The sequence below is a fragment of the Gouania willdenowi genome, chromosome 7, assembly GCF_900634775.1.
Source record: "Gouania willdenowi chromosome 7, fGouWil2.1, whole genome shotgun sequence".
Taxonomy (NCBI): Eukaryota; Metazoa; Chordata; class Actinopteri; order Blenniiformes; family Gobiesocidae; genus Gouania; species Gouania willdenowi.
Window position 1 is genome coordinate 30,066,083 of NC_041050.1, and position 20,924 is coordinate 30,087,006.

The following is a 20,924-nucleotide window of genomic DNA, read 5'->3' on the forward strand; positions in this document are numbered from 1 at the left end:
TTTTTGCAATGCACAGTCCTTCTCAAATCAATCCATCCTAATGTAACCACACCTCCACCATGTTTCCTAAATAAGAAACTGCTTATTGTAAAAGTGTTTTATTTTAATTTTAAATGTCACATAACACAGATTATCATAAATCATAAAAAGGTTTTATCATACAGAGGCAATCTGAGAGCAACACATTGAAGAAAATATGATTATTTAGGAGGTTAAGATTTACAAAAATCACTGATCTATTTACTCACCTAATTAAAGATGAAAAAAGGTGATTTATTCTGTACATGCAGGTAAAAATCGTCTAGCTGCAAAAATAGCAACAGTAATCATTTTCCAGAGCTCTTTCAGGTTTCCATGTGTGTACGTTCTCGTGAATGACGTTAGGCGTTGTGGGGCTGCGCCCACTTGTAAGTTCCCTCATAGCAGAATCCCACGCTCTTCACAAGTTCATCTGCTTCTTTTGGGCCACGGCTACCAACATGCAACAACAACAACAGTTAGTAAAAAATAATACACATCTTATATCTCTCTGCAGGCTGAGGTTTACCTTCCATATGTGTAAGGAACGGGCTCGATCCCGTCCTCCTCTATCTGATGGAGGAGAGGAGTGAAGATCCTCCAGGCTTCACGCAGCTCATCACTAGAAGAAAACCTAAAGCTCAACTGAGGGTATATTTTACAGCAGCAGATTTAAAAAAAGAAATCATAATAACTCCTGTTTCTTATTATAACCTGTTGTACCTGAAACCTAATGCAACATTGTGTCTTTTTCATGGCAAAAACCTACATTTGAATGCTAAACACAACAGCTATTGATGTATATAAAAGGTTAAACTACACTGCTTCACAGTGTGAACACCAAACTCTTTTATTTACTTTATACAGTATTGATAACAAAAAAATGTCTTGTATTGATTTTGCTTTTGACTTGTTTTGACAGAAAAAGCCATTTTAAATTTTACTGTGTTTCACAATAATAGGCCTGGGCATCAATATGAGACTTTTTCATGAGCAGTGGTAACGTTCACAATAGGACACAACACACCTGCGTACAAAATGCATCTGGTTTCCACAGAAGACGTCCAGAATGAGTCTCTCATAGGCATCAGGGAGCTTCACATTCTACAAAGAGAAAGCGACATGTAAGATTAGTTACGTTTAATTCAGATTACAGCCTGCTGAGCAGTAAATGGACTTGATTTAATTGGCCACATGAACAGGACAGGTATAACCTTTGGATCAAAGCCCAATATGATCGGTGAAGATAAAAGGATGTGACAACACAATCGCAAAATGAGAAAAATATTAAGAATGACAGAAATTTACAAAACAAAAAAATATACCTAAAATTACACAAAAAACATCATAAAAACCCCCAAATGACAGCAAAATACACAAAATGAATGATGAACAACAAACAAAAATATGCAAGACAACAACAAAAACACACAAAATGAGAAAAATACACAAAACACGCACAAAATTACACTAACAACAGACAAAATGATAACAAAAAAACCCCCAACAACATAAAAACACAAATTGACCACAAAATCCTTTGTTTCCCCTGTATTAATGCTCAGATTGGTAATGTGGCCCTTGATCAGACAATCATATTGCCTACAATCAACAGTTGCCTACCTCTGTCCTACAGTCCATAAACATCTATGTTCAGGGACGTAGAGCTGAACATTTAGGATCAAATGTGTGCTTTGTATGGACTGGTAACCTGGAGTAACTACCAACACCATGTGTGATCCTAAATGGGATTAGTGGTTTATAAAATGGATAGCTGAGAAAGAATTGGGCATAATTTGAGAGAATATTGCATAATTGCAAGTGATTTGAATCTAAGTGGATTGAGCGTCGCTCTACGTGCACAGTAATCCACTCATTGAAACAGGTTAGTCATTTGTGTAAAACATTTTTATAAAAAAACAAGTACCTTATATCGGCTCTTATAGGTGAGGTCCAGCTCAGTTTCTTCTGGGCTGAAGTAAACTCCCGGCCTCTTGGTCATCATCTTTATGTAAATGGCTTCATCTGGCTGCACCCGCACCACCAACTCATTCCTCTGACACATGTTGCCAAAGATGTCTCCTGGTACATCAGTAAACTGGAGACGCACTTCTGCTTTGCGCTCATTCAGAGCTTTTCCGCAGCGCAGAACAAAGGGAACTCCTGTTGAACGGAACATCTTGTGAATAGCTGCCGTTAATGTGTTGAACCAGACCATAAAACTCGGCCTTACCATCCCATCTTTCATTATGAACATAAAGGACGGCAGTGGCAAAGGTTGGAGTGAGAGAGCCTTTCTGTACAGTAGGATCATCTCGATAGCCCAATTTGGAATCTTTATCCCCCTCGGGGTTTCCCACATATTGGCCAAGAACCACATCTGACGCAGCAACAGGAGATATGCATTTCAACACCTTGACCTATACAGGAAAATAAAAGAACAAAGAAATATCATTAGGAAAAGTGAAAAGATTCCATAGGTCAGCCTGAGCTCATACCTTTTCATCCCTCACGTCATCTGGACTGGTGGAGGCAGGTTTGTCCATCGCAACCAAGCAGAGAATCTGGAGGAGGTGGTTCTGCATTACGTCTCTGTATTGCAAACAAAATTCTGCAGATATTATTTGAAGTCATTCCAATCGCCATTTCTACACAAGTTTTTTCTCTTACCGAATGATACCAAAATCATCAAAGTATCCTCCACGGCCCTGGGTGCCAAAAGGCTCTTTAAAGGTGAGAACCACACAAGCCACATTATCTCTGTTCCAAATGGGCCCAAAAATGCGATTTCCAAACCTGGTTGATTGATAGACAATCCAAAAAGCAAAACAATAGGGTTAAGCACTTGGTTTTATTTAAAGTACTGGTTCTCAGTCCTTTTTGGCTTGAGTACCCCCTCTTACTTTTTAATGCAAGTACCCCCTTTGTCCAATTACCACATTTTGCTCAGAATCCTGTAATAAAACAACTATAGAGCATAATGATGGAATGAACGAGTGATAACACACATTTTAAACAATCTCATTTTGCAAATAAGTGGAATGAAACAGTATTTAGTGTCTCTTGAATAGCTTTATTTCTATAGTTTTTATCATTTACGGTCTCTCCTGATGTGGGACCAAGACTGACTCTTGTATTTTCAGTTTGTTCTAATAATTTCTTTAATTTTGGATTTTTTTGTTGTAAAAATTGTGTATTTTGTTCATCTGTTCTTATTTGTATTATTTATTTATTATTGTCTGTGTGTGTGTGTGTGTTTTTTGTGTTGTTGGATGTTTCTTATGATGTTTTGTAAGTTTCTCTGTTATTTTTGTTTTGTAGGGATCTTGTGTGTGTCTTTGTTGTCATTTTGTGTGTTGTTGCTAATAATAAAAGTTTTTTTTTTTTTTTTTCTCTCTCTTAGTGCGTGTGTTATATGTGTCATTTTGTGTAATTTGTTGTTGTTTATATGTTCTTATTATTCAGCATATTTTTCTGTTATTCTGTGTGTATTTGTCGTCGTTTTGTGAGTTGCTGGTAATATTTAGTACGATTATAATTTTTAACTAAAAATAAACATTTTTAAATGCTTTCATTCATTAATTTTCCCCCCATGAATTTTCTCTCTCTCTCTCTCTCTCAAGTACCCCATGTAGTGCCATCGCGTACCTCCATTTGAGAAACACTGATCTAAATCAACAGACAATGCTTTTTGGTAAAGCATTATAAAATGATGTTACCGGAGCACCATGAGGTTCTGGACCATCTCCTTTCCCAGGTAGTGGTCTATGCGGTAGAGCTGGTCCTCTGTGAAGAGGTAGGAAAGATGTGCTGAAAGCTCCTGTGAGCTCTGGAGATCACGACCAAAGGGTTTCTCTACGATGATCCTGTTCCATCCTCTGCTATAGCAACACAACTCATCAGAAAAAAAAATCCAGCAGCTTGTAAAGTTCTGCTTTTTCACCCCCAGGAGACAAACCTAGAGCTCATGCAGTGGTTCCTGATGTTTGTGCTGACATGCTGGTAGACACTCGGAGGCAGAGCCAGGTAGAAGAGCCTGTTGGAATCGGGGCCTCCCGGCAGAGACAACAGATGGCTGTTGAGTCGGTCGAAGGAGTCGTCATCATCGTAGCTGCCACTTAGGTAGGAGTTCATACGGAAAAATGTGGATAGACACTCACCGTCATCATCAGTGACCTGATGGAAAAAAACAAATGCAAAAATATCTCTTAATACGCATTTGAAAAGCAAATTATTGCCCTGGAAAGTTTAGAAGTGCAACATTGTAAAGATTTCTACAGTTTAAATAAAACAAGAGCCCCAACTATCCTCTTTGCCATATACTGGCAGTTATTTGAATCAGTGATCCTGGTACCATGATTATTCACACTTTAAAGGTAATAACGATATAGTATATCCAAATGTACGGACACCCCTTTTTTTCGAAGAAATCACGCTGAAATGTGCAATCAGAATCAATTGAGAAATCACCCCAACATGGCTGAGTCAAATTTAATAAAGATCAGTCAATTACGAAAAGAAATATGAAATTTTTTTTAAATTTTATCTATGATATAGGTAGGGATTTTTAATTTTTTCCCCTCCAAAATTTAATTGAGTCTTCCATGACTCAAGGTCCATCTTTGGATAAAAGTTTGTCAATCATGTTCAGTCAAAGAAACAAATAACGTATATAAGTGATAAAACAACCTTTCCAGGCCCACCTCTGCTGTTTGATAAGATATTGGTTTCTATAATAAATGATAAATTCCATGACTATTTACATTTACATACACGTCACATTAAGGCTTGAATAATGACAGACATTTTAAATCAAAGCATCTTTTAAATGTAAAACAAGTGAGACTTATTTGTATCAAAAGGTGACACAAGAAGGTCTAAAAAGGCTGGCTTTGGAACTCGGAGTTTGAAAATAAACATATTGGAGAAGGAGGAAGAGATGACGAAGGGATCAGCCTCATATACACTCACTGCAGGAGCAGTTCCAACCCCTGCTTAATGTCAACTAAGTGTCCATTAATAACAATAGGAAACAATAGTGTCTGTTATGTGAGCTCAAGGCGTAACGAGTTCTGGCTAAGATTCAAGATAAAGAAAGACTTGCAAAACCACATCTGAATGACTGAAATGAAGATTTGCAAGTGCAAGATGTAGTAACATAAGCTTGAATGCTTTAAAACTATACACAAGGGCCGAAAGTACTGCTAATATTAGTCTTGAATAGTAGCGATGTAAAACTTTACAGCTATGTTCAAGATTACGACTCTTTTCAGCAGATTCCTGTTCACCTTCATGTAAGGCTGACATGAGGATTTGATGTCTTCCACAGTTAGCTTTGAGCGGGCAAACCCCACAAAGTGTGTGTTTCCTGGTAGCAGGCCATCCCTGAATAGCCACCTAAACAAGAAACAGTCAAAAGCAGTGAATAAAAGCAAAACTTCAGCAAGGATCAAACTTTTAAATTTCAGAGGGAGTCTCAGCTCCTTCCTCACCACAGTGTTGGGTAGATCTTTGTTCTGGCGAGATCTCCCTGAGGAGATATCACAAAAAAAAAAGGAGATGATCAATGAGTCACTGTGAAGAATCAATCAAGGATCAAAGTGTATGTAAACTTTGAATAGAGGCCCTGTTGTTAGGGGGCATGACGCATCTGTTGAGTAATACTAATCTGGTGGAATGCAATTAAATGTAAAGCATGGTAAGTTGTATATTTTACAGATAAACATGAAGAAAATGAGCATGGAAACCAAATTCAATTGATCCTAGTTGTATATGAACAACACGTTTTAGTCATTTAAGTTGAAATTTTGTTTATTCAGACAAGATTTTTCAGGAAGTTTTTTTCTCCTGACATGTTTCGAGTACTGCTTATCGCCTTTGATGGTTGCTTTGAAGTTTCACTTGACTTCCATGTAATAGTTCCAGCAAAATTCATTTGGTCTTCTTTTTGAATAGTATATTAAGTTGAGGTTTTGTTTATTCAGACAAGGTTTTTCAAGAATTTTTTTAATCTCCCGACATGGATTTTAATTTGCTGGATTTCGAACTGGAACTATTAAATGGAAGTCAAGTGAAACTTCAAAGGAACCATCAAAGGCGATCAACAGAACTCCTCTGACGAAGACTGGCAGTTGAACCTCAACTTAACATACTCTTCAAGAAAAGGACAAAATGAATCTCGCTGGAACCGTTTTACTCATTGTTTGAAAGTCCCTGAAATATGTGGCTTAGAGAAGACGAGTAGATGTAGCACTTTAGTCAGCATGTGTTCTTCCTCAGTCTGATCAACCACTGAAACCTTCCCGAGGCTTCATCGCCTGTTCCACTTCAAACATCTGCATGAAGTTTTTAGGAGTGTCCAAGAAACCAAGTGTGACCACAAAAATTAAAAAAAAAACCTTTTTTTAAGGCTGCTTTTGGAAAAAGAAGAGTTTTTTGCCTAGTTTACTCACTGATGCTCCCAGGATGATGAATGTGTGTGTGTTGGATTGTCTGGACTGGTTTTCTCCATAGAGCTCCTTCCTGAGCTGTCCAAAGACTTCCGAGCGTGTCAGAGGCAGAGAGCTGCTCATGGTGTGGCCTTTTCCCTCTAGTCTGTCCCAACTGAGCCCACTCAGTTCCTGCTGGCTGCTAAACACACACACAAACACACACTGCAGGGGCAAACTTCAATTGTCATCATTGCAATGCAGAACACCTTATGCAGCTCTGTGCTGCCACCTACTCTTTCAAACACAAAATGCACTTATTTCATTGCTAAAGACAATACTGGTTCCCTTGTGCTGTGTTGTAAGTGAATGTTTCATGTAATACTTCCAATTCTCACATTCCTGTAGAACAAGTCTGGAAATCCTGTTTTACTCTAACCTACATTTCAGGACTATTCACATGAGACTCAACAGGTTATAAGAACATTTCCTCACCCCAAACCACTCCTTGTCGCTATTTCAGTCTTTACCTGACCTCTGGCATAGTGTCGTCTAACTCATGAAGCCTTTGTAGATTGTTAATAATTGCTACAGCCTCCACGTCACACTAACTGTGACAATTAGTCATAGTATGTGGGTTACACGTACAGAAACAGGCTGTGCCACATATTTTTTTGTGACATGAGGTTTTTTTTTTTTTCTTTCCATTCATGCGTTTTAAAAAAGATATGGGAAGAAAATCTTAAATCTTTGTACAAGTGTACAGCAATTTTAGAAAACCATTATTTAAGTATTTAAATTAAATTGTCATTAAGTGGTGTGTAATTATTACATAACTTTTCATTTACCAAAATTAAATTAAATTGCCACAAACAGCCCAGGAATGATAGATATTTGCGTGTGAACCCTGTGACAGACAGGCCACCTGCCTGCAGGGTTTACAAAACAATGCTCTCTATATGAGCTGGGAGAAACTAACGCAAACCAAACACTTTACAGAGTAAAGAAAGAACTGAAGTTGATTAGTAAAGTTTGTTTTTAAACTTTGTCTGGGTAGGTTGCTGAATACGAGTTCACGGAAGGTAAAGTTTTGCTACTATCCCTATGTAAGCATCATGGGGATGTAATGAATACTTTAGTTCAAGTAGTAAACTATTTGTAGGTGTAAAATTAAATGTAAAGCAGAGTAATACTTCCATATCACCACTGCTTTCACAGGTGGACGATTTGAACAAACTACTGTTAAAAGCCACATGAAGCCCATTGTGACAGAATAACTCATGTCATCACTTTAAACTTCTGAACTAAATTATAAAGGCCATTTTCAAGTAAAACATAATGGCATTAAATGTGTTCATAGAACTACAATGTGTCCCTAAATGAATCTATAACGTTAACTCTTGTTAACCACCTATGGATAAAACTAAACAAAAAAGCTGCTCATTTAAAACTAATGTAAACCAATTTATTTGACAAGCACTTTCATTAAAAAGTCAAAACGTTTTGCAGTAAGAACTGTGCATGTAGTCAGATTTAAACATTCACAAAGGTCAAAGAGGAGCGTTAATCCATTGGAGGATGACCACTGGTTGTGCAGTCCCAGTCATCTCCAGTTCATAATGTCTGGAGGCCATTTCTTTCAAAGATCTCCAAACTGCACGTGATATTATTTTCCAGTAAAGTTTATAAATATATTTTAAAAATGTTTTTAGACCATCCCAAAGGTCTTTACAGTAGAAACGTCTCCAGTTTGAACTGAATGTTCAGCATTGATGTCAATCTCCAGCTCCAGAGCACGTCCAACAGGATTCAGGCTGGTTTGGCTTTTCTCTGCAGATTCATAGAATGGGGTTGCAAAGTTCCAGGAGTCATACTGGACAGACTGGTAAATCAGCTAAATGTCCAGTGCTGGTAGTGATCAGCTGCATTACAAATGTTCATCTGAATCCTGTCTCCTTGCAGCTGTAGACACTGGCCACTGCCGGGGTTCTTCAGAAGATGTTCCTGCATAGCAACAAGAGGGAGAAATCGCACAAATGGTGTTTGTATTTATCAATATAATTAAGAGACAAATCCATGGGAGCTAATTAGCTAAGCTCACATGTTTCTGTAAGCAGAGCTGACAGAACTAGATTGGGTGCTGCCAGATCTTCTAATTCACCAAGTGCAGGATTGTTCCTCCACTGGTGGAAACGTGAGCTGGGGTTAGTGATGAGGCAGGTTCGTCCTAGTCTAGCCTACTAGTGTGCTGTTGAAATATTAATCCTTAATCAACAGCATCATCAAATCAGCATCTTGAGAAAGTCGACCAGTAAACCTTGAGTGATAACATTCATGTTCGGTACTAAATTGTACTTGACTTTTCATATTCAATTTCTTCAAAGATCTTTGAGGGTTACCATTAAAAGTCATGTAGTAAAAATAATAATTCCACCAGTTGGAGGAGTTAGAGCAGGGCTCACTAACATCTGGAAATTTAAGCTACTTCAATGGTTATGAAAAATCTGAAGGGCTAATAGTTTGATATACACTACTTACAGTACATACTAAAATGTCACCATTTTACTTGAATTAGAGGGTATGTCAAATGAGGAAGACTAGCAGTAACTAACAAAGCAAGGAAATGTTTCAACATTCAACACTTTACTTTTCTTAATTTATGCAATTGTTTCATTTTCATTACATTTCATGAAAAATCCTCACGTTCCTATTTTACTAGCCACTAAATAACTTTTACCTAATCCATGTAACATGTTTGTACAATTCAACAATTTTATAATATTTAACAAAAATACACAGTTTTTTTAACAACCAAATCTGCAGCACTTTTAACAGAATCTATCTGTGACACTTGACCACATTTGTCACAATGTTTCAGTAAAAATAAATATTTAAAGAAGATTATTTCAACACTAAAACTTGCTAGGTGCAGCAGTATTTAACTCTAAGCGTTGACTACCGGTACATCTGTATTTATCTTTGTGAGTTTGAAGCCTGGCAAATTAATCAGATTTTAGACACAGCTCATCAGTGACTAGTGCTGATGTTAGAAAAGGCCTGAGGACACCTCACATGGTCCATGCGGGCTACCAGGTGCTCACGGGCCCCATGTTGGTGACCCAAGTTAGAGGATCTGACCGATTGTACCTGAAGACATGGGTCGACCCACACCCTAAAAATCAGACTCTACTTATGGTATTAATAAAAAGGCCAAAGGTCAAATGTGAACAGATTCCATGCTGCCAGTGAGTCTCACCTCTGTAAAAATCCACTCCTGATCGGGTGACAGACTGGTTCCCTTTCCCTTCAGCTGACACAGCTCAATCTTCATGGGTTCAGGTAAGGGTGCGGCAGTAAGACACAGCTGCTTCCCAATGTTGTGACGAAGCTCTTTATGGGACGTATACTCAAAGTACTGCAGGACACAAACTTCCATCAATAAGAGCACAAATATTTCAAATTAAAAACACCTTGAATGTATTTAGTACCTGGTTGCCACCCATGTTGTGACACTGGTACATGATCACAGCTTTTCCTCCCTGATTGTTCTCACCCGCATCCAGGCAGGTATTAGATCCAGAGTTTTTTAACTGGTGAAAGAACAAGAAAATATATTGTGATATGAAGACAGAAACACAGTGTTTATAGCTCAAAGACTCTACTTACTGCTCCATATTTTTCAGGAGAAAGATCTGGAATGAAGACCTCAGGATATATTGTGTTTAGGTACCAGGTGAAGTTTTTGCAATGAAGCCGCTCTCTTAAATTCAGACGATCAGAGATGTCTCCAAACTTATTCTAAAACAGTGATGATTAATTAATAAAAAGTCTATTTAGATAGCAATGTAGTATCATCGTTTCAAAAATGATTACAATGGATTAAACGGACATTACACACAACCGTGCTGTTTTCACTTTTTATAAACGGACCTCACTGGCCATCACAGCAGCGTTCTTGTTGCGGCGGTAGAAGATCTTTTTGTAATCATCCATCCAGACCTCCGCCAGGCGGACTTGGTTGCGAGTGATGACCTCTGTGCCTTTAGGGAAGGTGTGGGGGCTTTTTGTACGGAAGACATGGCCCACCACCGAACAGGGGATGATTTCCAACTGGCCTCCACACTGCCACACCTGAGGATGACAGACCCAGTGAGACATTTTCTTCATATTTGTAATAAATGTGTATAATCTGCATTGGTTAAAAAGCTAACTTTTTACACAAATTTATTTGAATCAGTGTTAGAGACACGCTCAAAATAACAAGAGCAAATAAGCTGTACATCTTTGTCTGATTCACTGTGATTCTATATGCAGTGAAACTAATTTAAATCTCAATTATTCAGAAGGAAAGATACAAACTACACGTTTTTGTGTCACCCAACACTTGCAGACAGGAGGGGAACGTTTGAATGTTCATGGCGCGGTACTTGTACTTGCAATGAAAACCCAGCTATTGATAGTTAATAATGCAATGTGACAGTGTGCATTATGACTGACCCTGAACGACATCTCCACATTTTCTCCACCCCAGATCTCCATCTTGTCATCGTATGTTCCGATGTGTTCAAAGTACTTCTTTGAGATGGAGAAAAGGCCACCGGCAAAAGTTGGTGTTCTAAAATTTCCACACAGGACACATAAGCTGCAGAAACCTGAGCAGTTTTAAATGTGATTAGTGAGGGCAGCGTGATTCGTCTTACTTCACAGGGTAGGTTTCATCCTTTCGTAGCTTCTTTGCATCCTCAGGGATGGCCTCCCAGCCGAAGGTTAAGCTCCAGTCAAAGTTACCTCGGTTGTACGCACGGTTTGTGGCCACGGGCTTATAGAACTGAAAGCTATTCAAGTCGATGCTGCTGATTTCTGGACTGACCACAGCAGTGGGTTCCTCGACAATGCGAGTCAACAGAGGCTCCAGCCAACCGTGGAAACACTCACCTGCCAAAGGAAGCCGGAAAACAACTGAGCATTTAACAAAACAACTAATGACAGTTAGCTTTTGTAGCATTGAGCATTAGACGTGCTATGGGCAAGGATTCGGCTTCATGGAGTTCTAATAATAATGGTAACAAAGCAAAAATACCAGAACTAAAAAACCAAGTAAATGCCAAGAAACCATTGGGAAGATTCATGTGATGAGACAAAAATTAGTGCCTTTTCATAAACTCAACGTGGTTTGTGTAAAGAAGGAGGGGTCGACTGACTATCACAACATCAAGAGAAAAATTACTGGGAAAATATCCTGAAGCTTCGCTGTTTATCTCCTGACCTTATTCCCATTGGAAATCTAAAAAACAGGAACTGAAGGATGTGGGGAAAAAAAAAAGAATGGACAAGAATAAAAGTTTGACCTCTGTCTGCACTTACCAAGTTGTTTTGCTTTAAGGGTAAAATATGCATTTCCCTGAATACCTTCATTTAGATCTGAATTAATTTGTAAACACTTAATTAACCTAAAACTATAATAAACCTTTATCATTCCTTTCTGTCAGATGGTTAACTAAGAAAGTTAACAGTGAAACAAGCGATTGCCCCATTGTACACTTGTATCACATCTACATTCATTGAAAAAGAAAAACTGGTAATCCCACAATCAATTTGCATATAATTACAGCAACACAATCATTAGGTGTGCATGTGTCATTGTGCGTTGTTATTCTCACAGTGAGCATCAAGGAAGGTGAGCACTTCACCCTGAGCCATACTGGCCCCCAGCATCCGGGCTGTAATCAGGCCCTTCCTCTCCTTCTGCCTCAATACGGAGACCACTTTCAGCTGCTTCACAAACTCCTCCAGTCTTTGGCCCAAGTGTTCTGTGAAGAAAGAAGAAAAAAAAAAAAAAAAAAACACCAACCTGTCAGATTCACCCCTAATACAAAACGCTTTCTGATCTAAAGTGTATGTAGCATGCTCTTGTCGTCCTGAATCTTACAGACTGACTCATTTGGAAACTCAATAAGAAGCCTTCAAAAAACTCCCAATCATTCATTACGTTTATAGCCATGAAAGGTAAAGAGGAGAGATGAGTAAAGTGAAACTTCCTCAAACTGGGTCATACTTCCTCTCAGAAACCCTTTACAAAGACAAGTGGCATTCAAAGATAACGGTTTCCAAACACTGTGCCGCTACTCGAAACTTTAAAAGATTCTTAGCAACAGTAATTAATTATCAAATGACCTTTTACGTATACATAGAGAAAACTTTGATCAAGGGCATCTTTTTTTAACGTCGGAGACATTTTTGTACAGCAATGGCAGCATAAATACAGGAACAAGCATCATTCCTACAGCAATGTGCAGAAGCATAAAAAAAACAGCAAATATTGTTGTCTTATAAATCTAGTTTCTGAATTTTTTTTTTGAAGAATTTCTGTCTGAAATGATGCAACTTGTGATAATAGTGTTTGTGACTCACTGTAATATATTGTATAACATTTATTCAGCTGCACACAAGTTCTCCATATAATCAGAGCCTGAGAGATGTGGCGAGTTTAAAACTAAATATGAACTTTTATCATTATTAGAATTATTGAAGTTTAATTTATTTTGTAAGTAACAATTGTAAGTAACAGACCATAGAGACTATGACGACGTTGCATGATCACGATCCATTGCATTATTGAACTTGTCAATGAGGTGCAGTTACTTAGTTTCTAACCAAACCCCTTAGATGGGTTATTTGTAAAGCCTCACCTGTTTGCATTCATGCAAATGTGTGTAAACTGTTCAAAGTCTCATGCCAACACCTGTTATCTCATCAAAGTTGACACAGTGAGTGGTATTCGGCTCATACAACTCTCAAGGTCAGTTGAATTAATCAGTGACATAACATAGATCACCCTAAACAACTGCATTGTTTGTTTTACTGCCAAAACGAAACTATGCAGTGTGAGCTGCAAACGATCTAGAATTAAGAGGCCGGCTTTCAGATTTAGGTTTATTAATAGTATACACAAACGTTGTATCCAAACTTAGAGGTAACCACACCCCTTTTACAGCTCCAGGCATCCAACATTAGTCATTTGGAAAAATAAGGAATTTCTATTTCAGCTCATCCGTTAAATAAATTACACACTTTGCACTTTTACTTGGTGGTTTCAATGAGCAGAATGTTAGTTCCCATCAGTTCTACAACTACCCATTGTATCTAGATAATAGCAGGAATAAAAAATAATTAAACATATCTTTTTCTGAGCCATGATGTGTTAAGTGTGAACGTTTGTCGCACCTGCACTGCTGGCATCATCAACCAGGATGATCTCTTTGAGCAGGATCGCAGGAGACGTGTGCAGGACACTGAAGACGGTCCTGAGGAGTGTAGACCACGCCTCATTGTGGAAAACTATGATAACGCTCGTCGTAGGCAGAGGAGGGCAGCGGCGAAACTTTCTCTCTACACACCTGAGATGGGCGAGTGAAATACAAAGAGAGAGAGAGGTGTGAACGAGAGGCATGTCTGATAACATTGAACATTACAACAAACTAGGGCTGGAGAATATGGACCAAATTCATATTTTGAAAAACAATTCTAGGTTAAATTTACTGCCACGCAGGCTAAAAAAACAACATCGCGGTGCTTTAAGATTGGTAAAAAACAAAAAACAAACTTGTGTGTATCACAAACATGGGCAACTAGCAGCCCCAAAAGTAAATGCACAAAATGACAGCAAAAAATACACAAATTAACAACAAAACTACACTTTTTGCTTTTTCTCCTATAAGGGACAGCATGTGTGACTGAGTTTTGTCGAGTTAATTATTTAGATGAAGGTCAGGGTTACGAGACACTCAGTGATCATCTGAGCTAAAACGAGTATTTAATACAAAATACGATATAATAAAAAAAAACAATCCATATATATCGATATCAGCAAGATTATAATTTTTCTATCTTGAGTCTTGATATATTGCCTCGCCCTACAACAGATTGTTACTTTTATACAAAGTCTGTGTGATACACATTTTGTTTAATTCAGCTTAACAATGAGTTTGTTCTACAAGCCAACGATAAAGTCAAATATCAACTCAGCGTTATTTATAAAGAACTTTACAAAACAGCAAAGCTTTCCATAGGTCTGTACACAGCGTTGAGAGCTAACAATGCAAGAGAAATGTTGCAAAACGCCCAAACACAAACTTTCATCCTAAGAGATCATCATGGGGCAGATGTTCAAAGGTAATCTGATTGGATTTTGGTTATCGGAATGGATCAAATCTTGAAACTGGGTTGTTTAGAAGGGAAATAAGGATTCTGAACATGGATTAAATGACAGAATCCAATCCTAGTTTTAATCTGGATCAAACCTTCAGTTTGGGTTCAAAACGTTTCAGTAGAATTTGGATAACTTTGATCCAAAAAAAACAGGATTATCCTGATTATTGGGATCAGGATAATTCTGTTTAGGATTTCAGGAAGAAAATGTAGTAAAACCTTAAAATTGGTCAAATAACACATTTGTATCATTTAGTGTACATACTTTTATCTATATTTTGCACTTGACTTGTTTAACCATTACAGTGATAAAATAATGTAGACATAGGCTACCAAATAAGCCTTCCAATACAGTAAAGGTCAAAATAAAAGAAAAATGATCTTGTGAAAACAATAAAACTGTCAAACAATCCCCCCAAACAGATTTCAATAACATACAAAAATATATTAAATGTTTGTCATCACTGTATATTCATTTCAAAGAAACGATCAGAGATGAAACTGTCAAAACAATTGCATTCCTGACTACACGTCCAGCCCGTCCCTCATTCTGGCAGAACGCCAGAGGTTGGTCTGGTTTTTCAACAGGCTCATGTGCATCATACACACCATCACAAAGAGGGACTTTATACCTGGTAGTGATGTTACGCAGGACAATACACGCAAGTATTATGTTGCATGCTCCCTGTGGTTCCACTCACAAGTAGTTAAGGCATGCAAAGCGTCTCTTCAGAACTCCATTTGAACGCTCAATTGCACGTCTTGTTTTGCAATAAGCAGTGTTGAAGCGTGCATGTGCAGCCATGGTAGGAGAGGATAGGCACCGTCTCCTAATATTCTGCCATGTGGTCAGTTGGTTTGGAGCTCTCACATCTATGAATACACGGTTCTGGACATTACTGGAGGTGAGAACTCTAAAGCTCTGCACGGGATTCAAGGTGTTATAGGGGATGGTGAGCCTACGACGGCAGAGGAAACATTCATTCTGGATCTCAGCACTATTTCTGAAGAACGACCTGGACCATCACTGGTAGAGCCAGCAGTCACAGGAGCTCAGAGAAGAGGCTAAATATTAATGATGATGCCTACCTATGAATTACTTCTCAAAACGAGAAACTGAAAGATCAGAAGCAGATACTCCTGGCTGAGGAACAAATCATGCTGACCATCACCAAACTGCAGCAAACCAAAGTTAATCTGCCTCCTAAAAGCACGGCTTAAAAATACTGGTCTCTCCTCCTTAGATGAGGAAAAACCCTGAACATTATTTATTTTGTAACTATTGGACATTTAGCCTTTTTATTTAAGATGTTTTCACACATCCACAATGTATATTTGTTTTGTATTTGTTGTGGCTCAGATGAGGGGTCATAAAAGAAACTATGAATGGAAGTGGATGTTTGTTATTTTTGTGTTTTGTCTCAAAATAGGAAACGCAATGACCCCATGTTGGCTCTTCTACCTGTTGTTCTTTACATAGCTGTAGCCCACATGGTGATATGTTGTCCCATTTAGAGCACTGGTAATTCAGATTTGGTAATCTTGAAAACTGTATCTGGATCAGGTTGATCCAATCCAATGTTGCTTTGAAAAACCAGCATAAAATTAAGAGATTAACCGATCCTGGGTAGCAAAAAATGGGATTTCCAAATCGGGATAATTTTGATCCAGATTAAATGTTTTCAACAACTGGACCCATTAGTTTAGATTTTGGAGGTTAATAAAATCCTTGAAGTGTAACAAAACTTTCAGCGGAAAACAAATGTATTTGAAGTGATATTGTTGATTGATCCGAGTCCAAATCTTGACATTTTAGTCCGAGTAATGCAATTCGGCACATTTTGTTGTAAAAATGCAAGAGTGACTGCCCCCTATGGGTTGGAACTGAGCTATTACAATCACATTGTGCTAATGACTGAGAATGGTGGTTTGTGATGTTTCTGTGGCTTCTTACATCACCGTTAGCCCCGCCCCTCCTATCAAACCTCGCACCTGTGAACTCTGCAAATCCGTGGTGAGAGAACTGAATAATGAGTATAGTTAGCATGGACTGTTCTTTGGAGATTTTACAATATACCTGTAGACTGGGTGTGTCTTAACTTCTCCAGGAGCCCCGCCTGTAATTAAGAAAAAAAAATTCCTCCAGTGGCTCGTCAACCAAATTCTGGGGTTTGGTTACGTTTTAAGGAATTAGAAAATATACTTAATCAGATTTTTAAAAAAACCTTTAACTGCATAATGATTACTATAAAAACCCAAATTAAAAAAGTTAAAATCCATTTAATTAGAAAACAAAGAGAATCAGTAAAGCTTTAGGTTTCTCTAAGTTTTTTTTTGCTAATAAATACATGGGTGTAGAGAATGAGTCAACCTGTCACCTGTTATATAAATATCAATATTGTAATTTTCAATTTCGATAAAATAGAAAACTTGATATGTCTCCCAGCCCTATTAGTTAGTCTGACTCTTGAACAGGACCAGAAAAAGGAATGAGAACACACTCTTACTCCACAGGCCTTGTGTCCTCTCCAAGACTGCGACTGAGCGAGATCCGATCACTAGCAAACTGGTTAAAGCAATGCCGAGTCATGCCCTCCTCCTTTTCCTTCTCCTCCTCTGGGCTCATGTGGTCTTTTTTGTATCCTTGGGCTGCGGCCCCTGGGCTGCTGGGGTCCTCGGGTGGTCTTTCAATGTGAGGTTTGAGCTCAGCCTGAGAATAAAATCCAGGAAGGCAGCTGACATCAAGGGTGGGCTGCACCTGTATGGGCTGGGGCTGCGGCGCTCTAATCTGGAAGCCAATGTTGTTGACGGCCTCCCGCACCATGCCTATCATCCTGTCCTTCCTCTGAGCCAGCTCCTGAAACCAGGGGTCCACAGCAGGGGAAGAGCTGACATCTTTCTGAAGAACCACTAGCACCACCATGAAGAGAGTTCCCCCCAGTAGTGCAAGTTTCAGGGGGGACATTCGGCGGCGCAGGAAGAAACGCATGCTTCAGAAGTGCTGCCGTGCTCAGGGCTGTGAATGAGAAAGCAGTGAAATTTACAAAAAAAGGTTTTCCTGGCCATAAAAGTGACTATTCTATAATTTACCTTTCCCTGCTAAACATTTACTGACCTTTTTCTACTGCTCACACAGCGATTTTTCAAATTCCTAAACCGGTTTGTGTGCCATTGCCAGGTATCATAGCAGCTGGTTAACCAGCCAACCTGACTCCCTCCCTCCCTCCCTCTGGGTCACTTTGGGAAATGGTCCCACTGGGTGTGTGGAAAGAGGAAAGAGTAGGGGGGAGGAGGAGGAGAGTGCGAACAAACAAACCACACCCCTTTGTAAACACCTGCTTTGGCCTGAGCTCCGGCCACGCTTCCCCAGGAACCACGAGACAGCATGTGAACCGTGACAATGTGGCTCTTTTACGTGGCGGTTAATGAGTGACGTGCAACGTCTCGATGGCGCAGCTACATGATCACATTATGATGAGCTGTCCTTTACAGGAGCAAGCAGAGTGATGCACAGCGGCAACCTGAAATTATCCAACTATTAGCTACACACTGGGAGGAGGCGTATACAGGGAAACAGGATCTCAAGTTCAGTGTGAAACATCCGTGTGTTTAACGCCACACCCGTTAAATTCACGTTTAAATATCCGCAGCCAACTGTAAGGCTGGAAGTCCTTATCTCATATCACGATTATGGGGACTGTGATTCAATAATAAATCAGTATTAATGTATCATAAACTGTTGCAACTAGAACAGATTTTAAAAAGTATTTGCATTCAAACACACGAGACATTTATCCCTTACCTTTCATTAAACAAGAATAAGATACATGTAAAACTGTTACGTTTACAATGCATTGTAAAGTGCACAGGAAGCAGCATTTTTGCTTGTAACAAAATAAACACTAATCAAAGAGATGATCTCAAAAATATGTTACACACATTTTTTGTAGTGATTAAACTAAATCAGCAGCTCAACTATAGCACTTTTAAAATATCTGCTAACATTCCTTCTAGAGTTGGGCAATAAGGACCAAAACTCATATCGATATTTTTTCTCAAAAATGGCAATATACAATATAAATCCCAATATTTTTAATTCAAATAAAATCAGACCAGAAAAACAATTCCGGTGTAAATTTCCTGACGCAAAATGCACGTGTGAGTGAGTTTCGTAGTGTGGCTTGTTTAGGAGAAGGTCGGGGTTAGGATGCACTCAGAAAACCATCTAAACTGTGTTTTTCATGCTGTCTTGATAAATAGTGAAAGCAGCGACTCCTAAAATGAATATTTGAATACAAAATGATCTCTAATAAATATCTCTCAATATGGGCGATATTGCACGTTTCTATATCGCCAAAATAGAAAACTCGATATATCTTGAATCTCAATATATTGCCCAGCCCTAATTCCTTCTACAGTATTTTGTGTAACTTACCATTTAAATAATTGACTATCGATGAATCAATCAGAAAGGAATGGCCCCACCTTTACCTAACTGATCAGAATTTGGGGTGAAAACCAAAGGAGGAAACAAGAATGAACTTTGACACCAAATTCACAGATTATTGCCCAAGTCGTCTGTTGAATCTTCAGTTTTCAAAAGACTAACACTTTAGGGGATTTTTTAAATTATTATTACTATTTCATCCCTGATTAAATAGATATATATTAGGGTTCAAGCTTTTGAGTTCAGCAGGTCAAATGACCCTAATGCCTTAACCACTATAAATACTAGTCCTACAAAGAAATATAAGATAAATCACATGTTTTTAAATTGTGAGCCTTTGAGTTTGAATCTTAGACAGTCTGACCTACAGTAGAGAACACGTCTGAATGAAAGAGGAAGCGTTGGCTCACTGACTGTTGGCATTCGGACTATAGGAAGTTCTATTTCAGTACATTTAAGACTCCAAGCACAGGCAAAACATACAAAAATTGTTAAACAAACACATACGACAAAGAATGGTCACCTATTAAACAGACATCTCCTGTTTCCAGCCAACACACTCACCTCAGAGCGTTTCTCAGTGACACACCTGCTGCCAGCCGGCTGATGTTTTACTGATGGCTGCGGATGAAGCAGAGGTATGTATGAAGGAACACCGTCCCGGATCCTACGACCTGTCGAACCGGAGTCCCTGGTGCTGCGCCCAGCCTGACAGACAGGTGACATTGGTTAAAGTGAGTAATTAGTTAAAGTGAGTCCCCTGCTGGCAGCGCGTGTACTTCAGCCTCACGTGTCTCCGTCGCGTCCCCGGGGCTGCTCACCTGACGTCGACAGGAAGTAAGACATGAAGTTTCTGACTCCCATGAACAGCAACTTTTAATTTATTTATTTATTTATTTTTTTTTTTACCACATTTAGCAACAAACCACGTTTACCAAACGTATGTTAATTTTGTCATTTTTTTCTCTCACAAAAATATAATGTCAATGTCAAATCTAAGTGTTAAATCTAAATCTAAATGTTAAATGTAAATGTAAATTTAAAATTTTAAATCAAATTATTACGGCTAAATCAAAATCTTGAATCTAAATCTAAATGTTACTTTTAAATCTAAATGTTACTTTTAAATCTAAATGTTACTTTTAAATCTAAACATTACTTCTAAATCTAAATGTAAAATGTAATGTAAATGTTATATTTACATCTAAATGTTAAATCTAAATAGATGTCTTTTGGTTCTTTTTTCAGTGTAAGAGTAGATGTTGATCTTTACTTTTTTTGCTTGCCAGTGTCAGCGATGTCTCTCGACCTCATCAGAAGCGTCTCACTGGCAGCATGTGATGTGTCAGCCGGCAGATCTTGACACCCTGCACGCCCAGCAGAGCTGTCACATCCAACGTCTACAGTAGTAAGAAGACATGATGAACGTTTTGGAGCTGTTAAATCTAAATGTTAAATATGAAATTTAAATCTAAATGTTTCATCTAAATCTATTTTTTTTGTATTGAATCTAAATCTAAATGTTACATTTAAATCTAAATGATGAATAACAAATCTAATTCTAAACGTTACATTTAAGTCTAAATTTAAAAATATTAAATCTATATCTAAATCTAAGTGTTACATCTAAATGTTACATTTAAATATAAATCTTAATGTTAAATTTGAATGTTAAATCTAAATGTTAAATCTAAATAATACATGTTAAATCTAAATCTAAATGTTACATCTAAATGTTGCATCTAAATGTTACATTTAAATATAAATCTTAATGTTAATTTTGTTTGTTAAATCTAAATGTTACATCTAAATACTACATTTAA

General features: G+C 38.1%; 2 protein-coding genes across 5 annotated transcripts; both read right to left on the reverse strand.

The window, feature by feature from the left end:
- Window positions 1-82: 82 nt before the first annotated feature.
- On the reverse strand, window positions 83-7,303 carry LOC114466527 (glucose-6-phosphate 1-dehydrogenase-like). Of its 2 annotated transcripts, XM_028452031.1 has the most exons (13): window positions 6,942-7,303; window positions 6,471-6,648; window positions 5,511-5,548; window positions 5,307-5,415; window positions 3,977-4,194; window positions 3,738-3,899; window positions 2,689-2,814; window positions 2,517-2,610; window positions 2,252-2,438; window positions 1,946-2,181; window positions 1,046-1,122; window positions 548-640; window positions 83-471 (listed from the first exon to the last, which is right to left on the reverse strand). In XM_028452031.1, the coding sequence occupies exons 2-13, from the start codon at window positions 6,588-6,590 to the stop codon at window positions 381-383; spliced, it is 1,551 nt and encodes a 516-aa protein (XP_028307832.1). In that variant the 5' UTR covers window positions 6,591-6,648; window positions 6,942-7,303; the 3' UTR covers window positions 83-380. The 2 variants fall into 2 exon arrangements, with proteins under 2 accessions (XP_028307832.1, XP_028307833.1); XM_028452032.1 differs by having other exon boundaries at window positions 3,738-3,896; window positions 6,471-7,303.
- Window positions 7,304-7,889: 586 nt separating this feature from the next.
- On the reverse strand, window positions 7,890-19,830 carry galnt6 (UDP-N-acetyl-alpha-D-galactosamine:polypeptide N-acetylgalactosaminyltransferase 6 (GalNAc-T6)). Of its 3 annotated transcripts, none has more exons than XM_028452028.1 (11): window positions 19,625-19,830; window positions 17,162-17,670; window positions 13,671-13,843; window positions 12,107-12,256; window positions 11,147-11,381; window positions 10,944-11,061; window positions 10,377-10,577; window positions 10,113-10,244; window positions 9,935-10,036; window positions 9,703-9,861; window positions 7,890-8,450 (listed from the first exon to the last, which is right to left on the reverse strand). In XM_028452028.1, the coding sequence occupies exons 2-11, from the start codon at window positions 17,641-17,643 to the stop codon at window positions 8,337-8,339; spliced, it is 1,866 nt and encodes a 621-aa protein (XP_028307829.1). In that variant the 5' UTR covers window positions 17,644-17,670; window positions 19,625-19,830; the 3' UTR covers window positions 7,890-8,336. The 3 variants fall into 3 exon arrangements, with proteins under 3 accessions (XP_028307829.1, XP_028307827.1, XP_028307830.1); XM_028452026.1 differs by having other exon boundaries at window positions 19,666-19,829; XM_028452029.1 differs by lacking the exon at window positions 19,625-19,830 and adding an exon at window positions 17,770-18,443.
- Between the last annotated feature and the right edge of the window lie 1,094 nt (window positions 19,831-20,924).

Coding starts and splice junctions, on each gene's coding strand:
- LOC114466527 (XM_028452031.1), bottom strand. CDS start 6,590: ATGAGCAGCTCTCTGCCTCTGACACGCTCGGAAGTCTTTGGACAGCTC. Junction 5,549..6,470: donor TCATCATCCTGGGAGCATCA/GTGAGTAAACTA, acceptor ATATCTCCTCAG/GGAGATCTCGCCAGAACAAA. Junction 2,611..2,688: donor GATGATTTTGGTATCATTCG/GTAAGAGAAAAA, acceptor TTTGCAATACAG/AGACGTAATGCAGAACCACC.
- galnt6 (XM_028452028.1), bottom strand. CDS start 17,643: ATGCGTTTCTTCCTGCGCCGCCGAATGTCCCCCCTGAAACTTGCACTA. Junction 13,844..17,161: donor GAGGACACAAGGCCTGTGGA/GTAAGAGTGTGT, acceptor CGCCCATCTCAG/GTGTGTAGAGAGAAAGTTTC. Junction 12,257..13,670: donor TGATGATGCCAGCAGTGCAG/GTGCGACAAACG, acceptor CTTTCTTCACAG/AACACTTGGGCCAAAGACTG.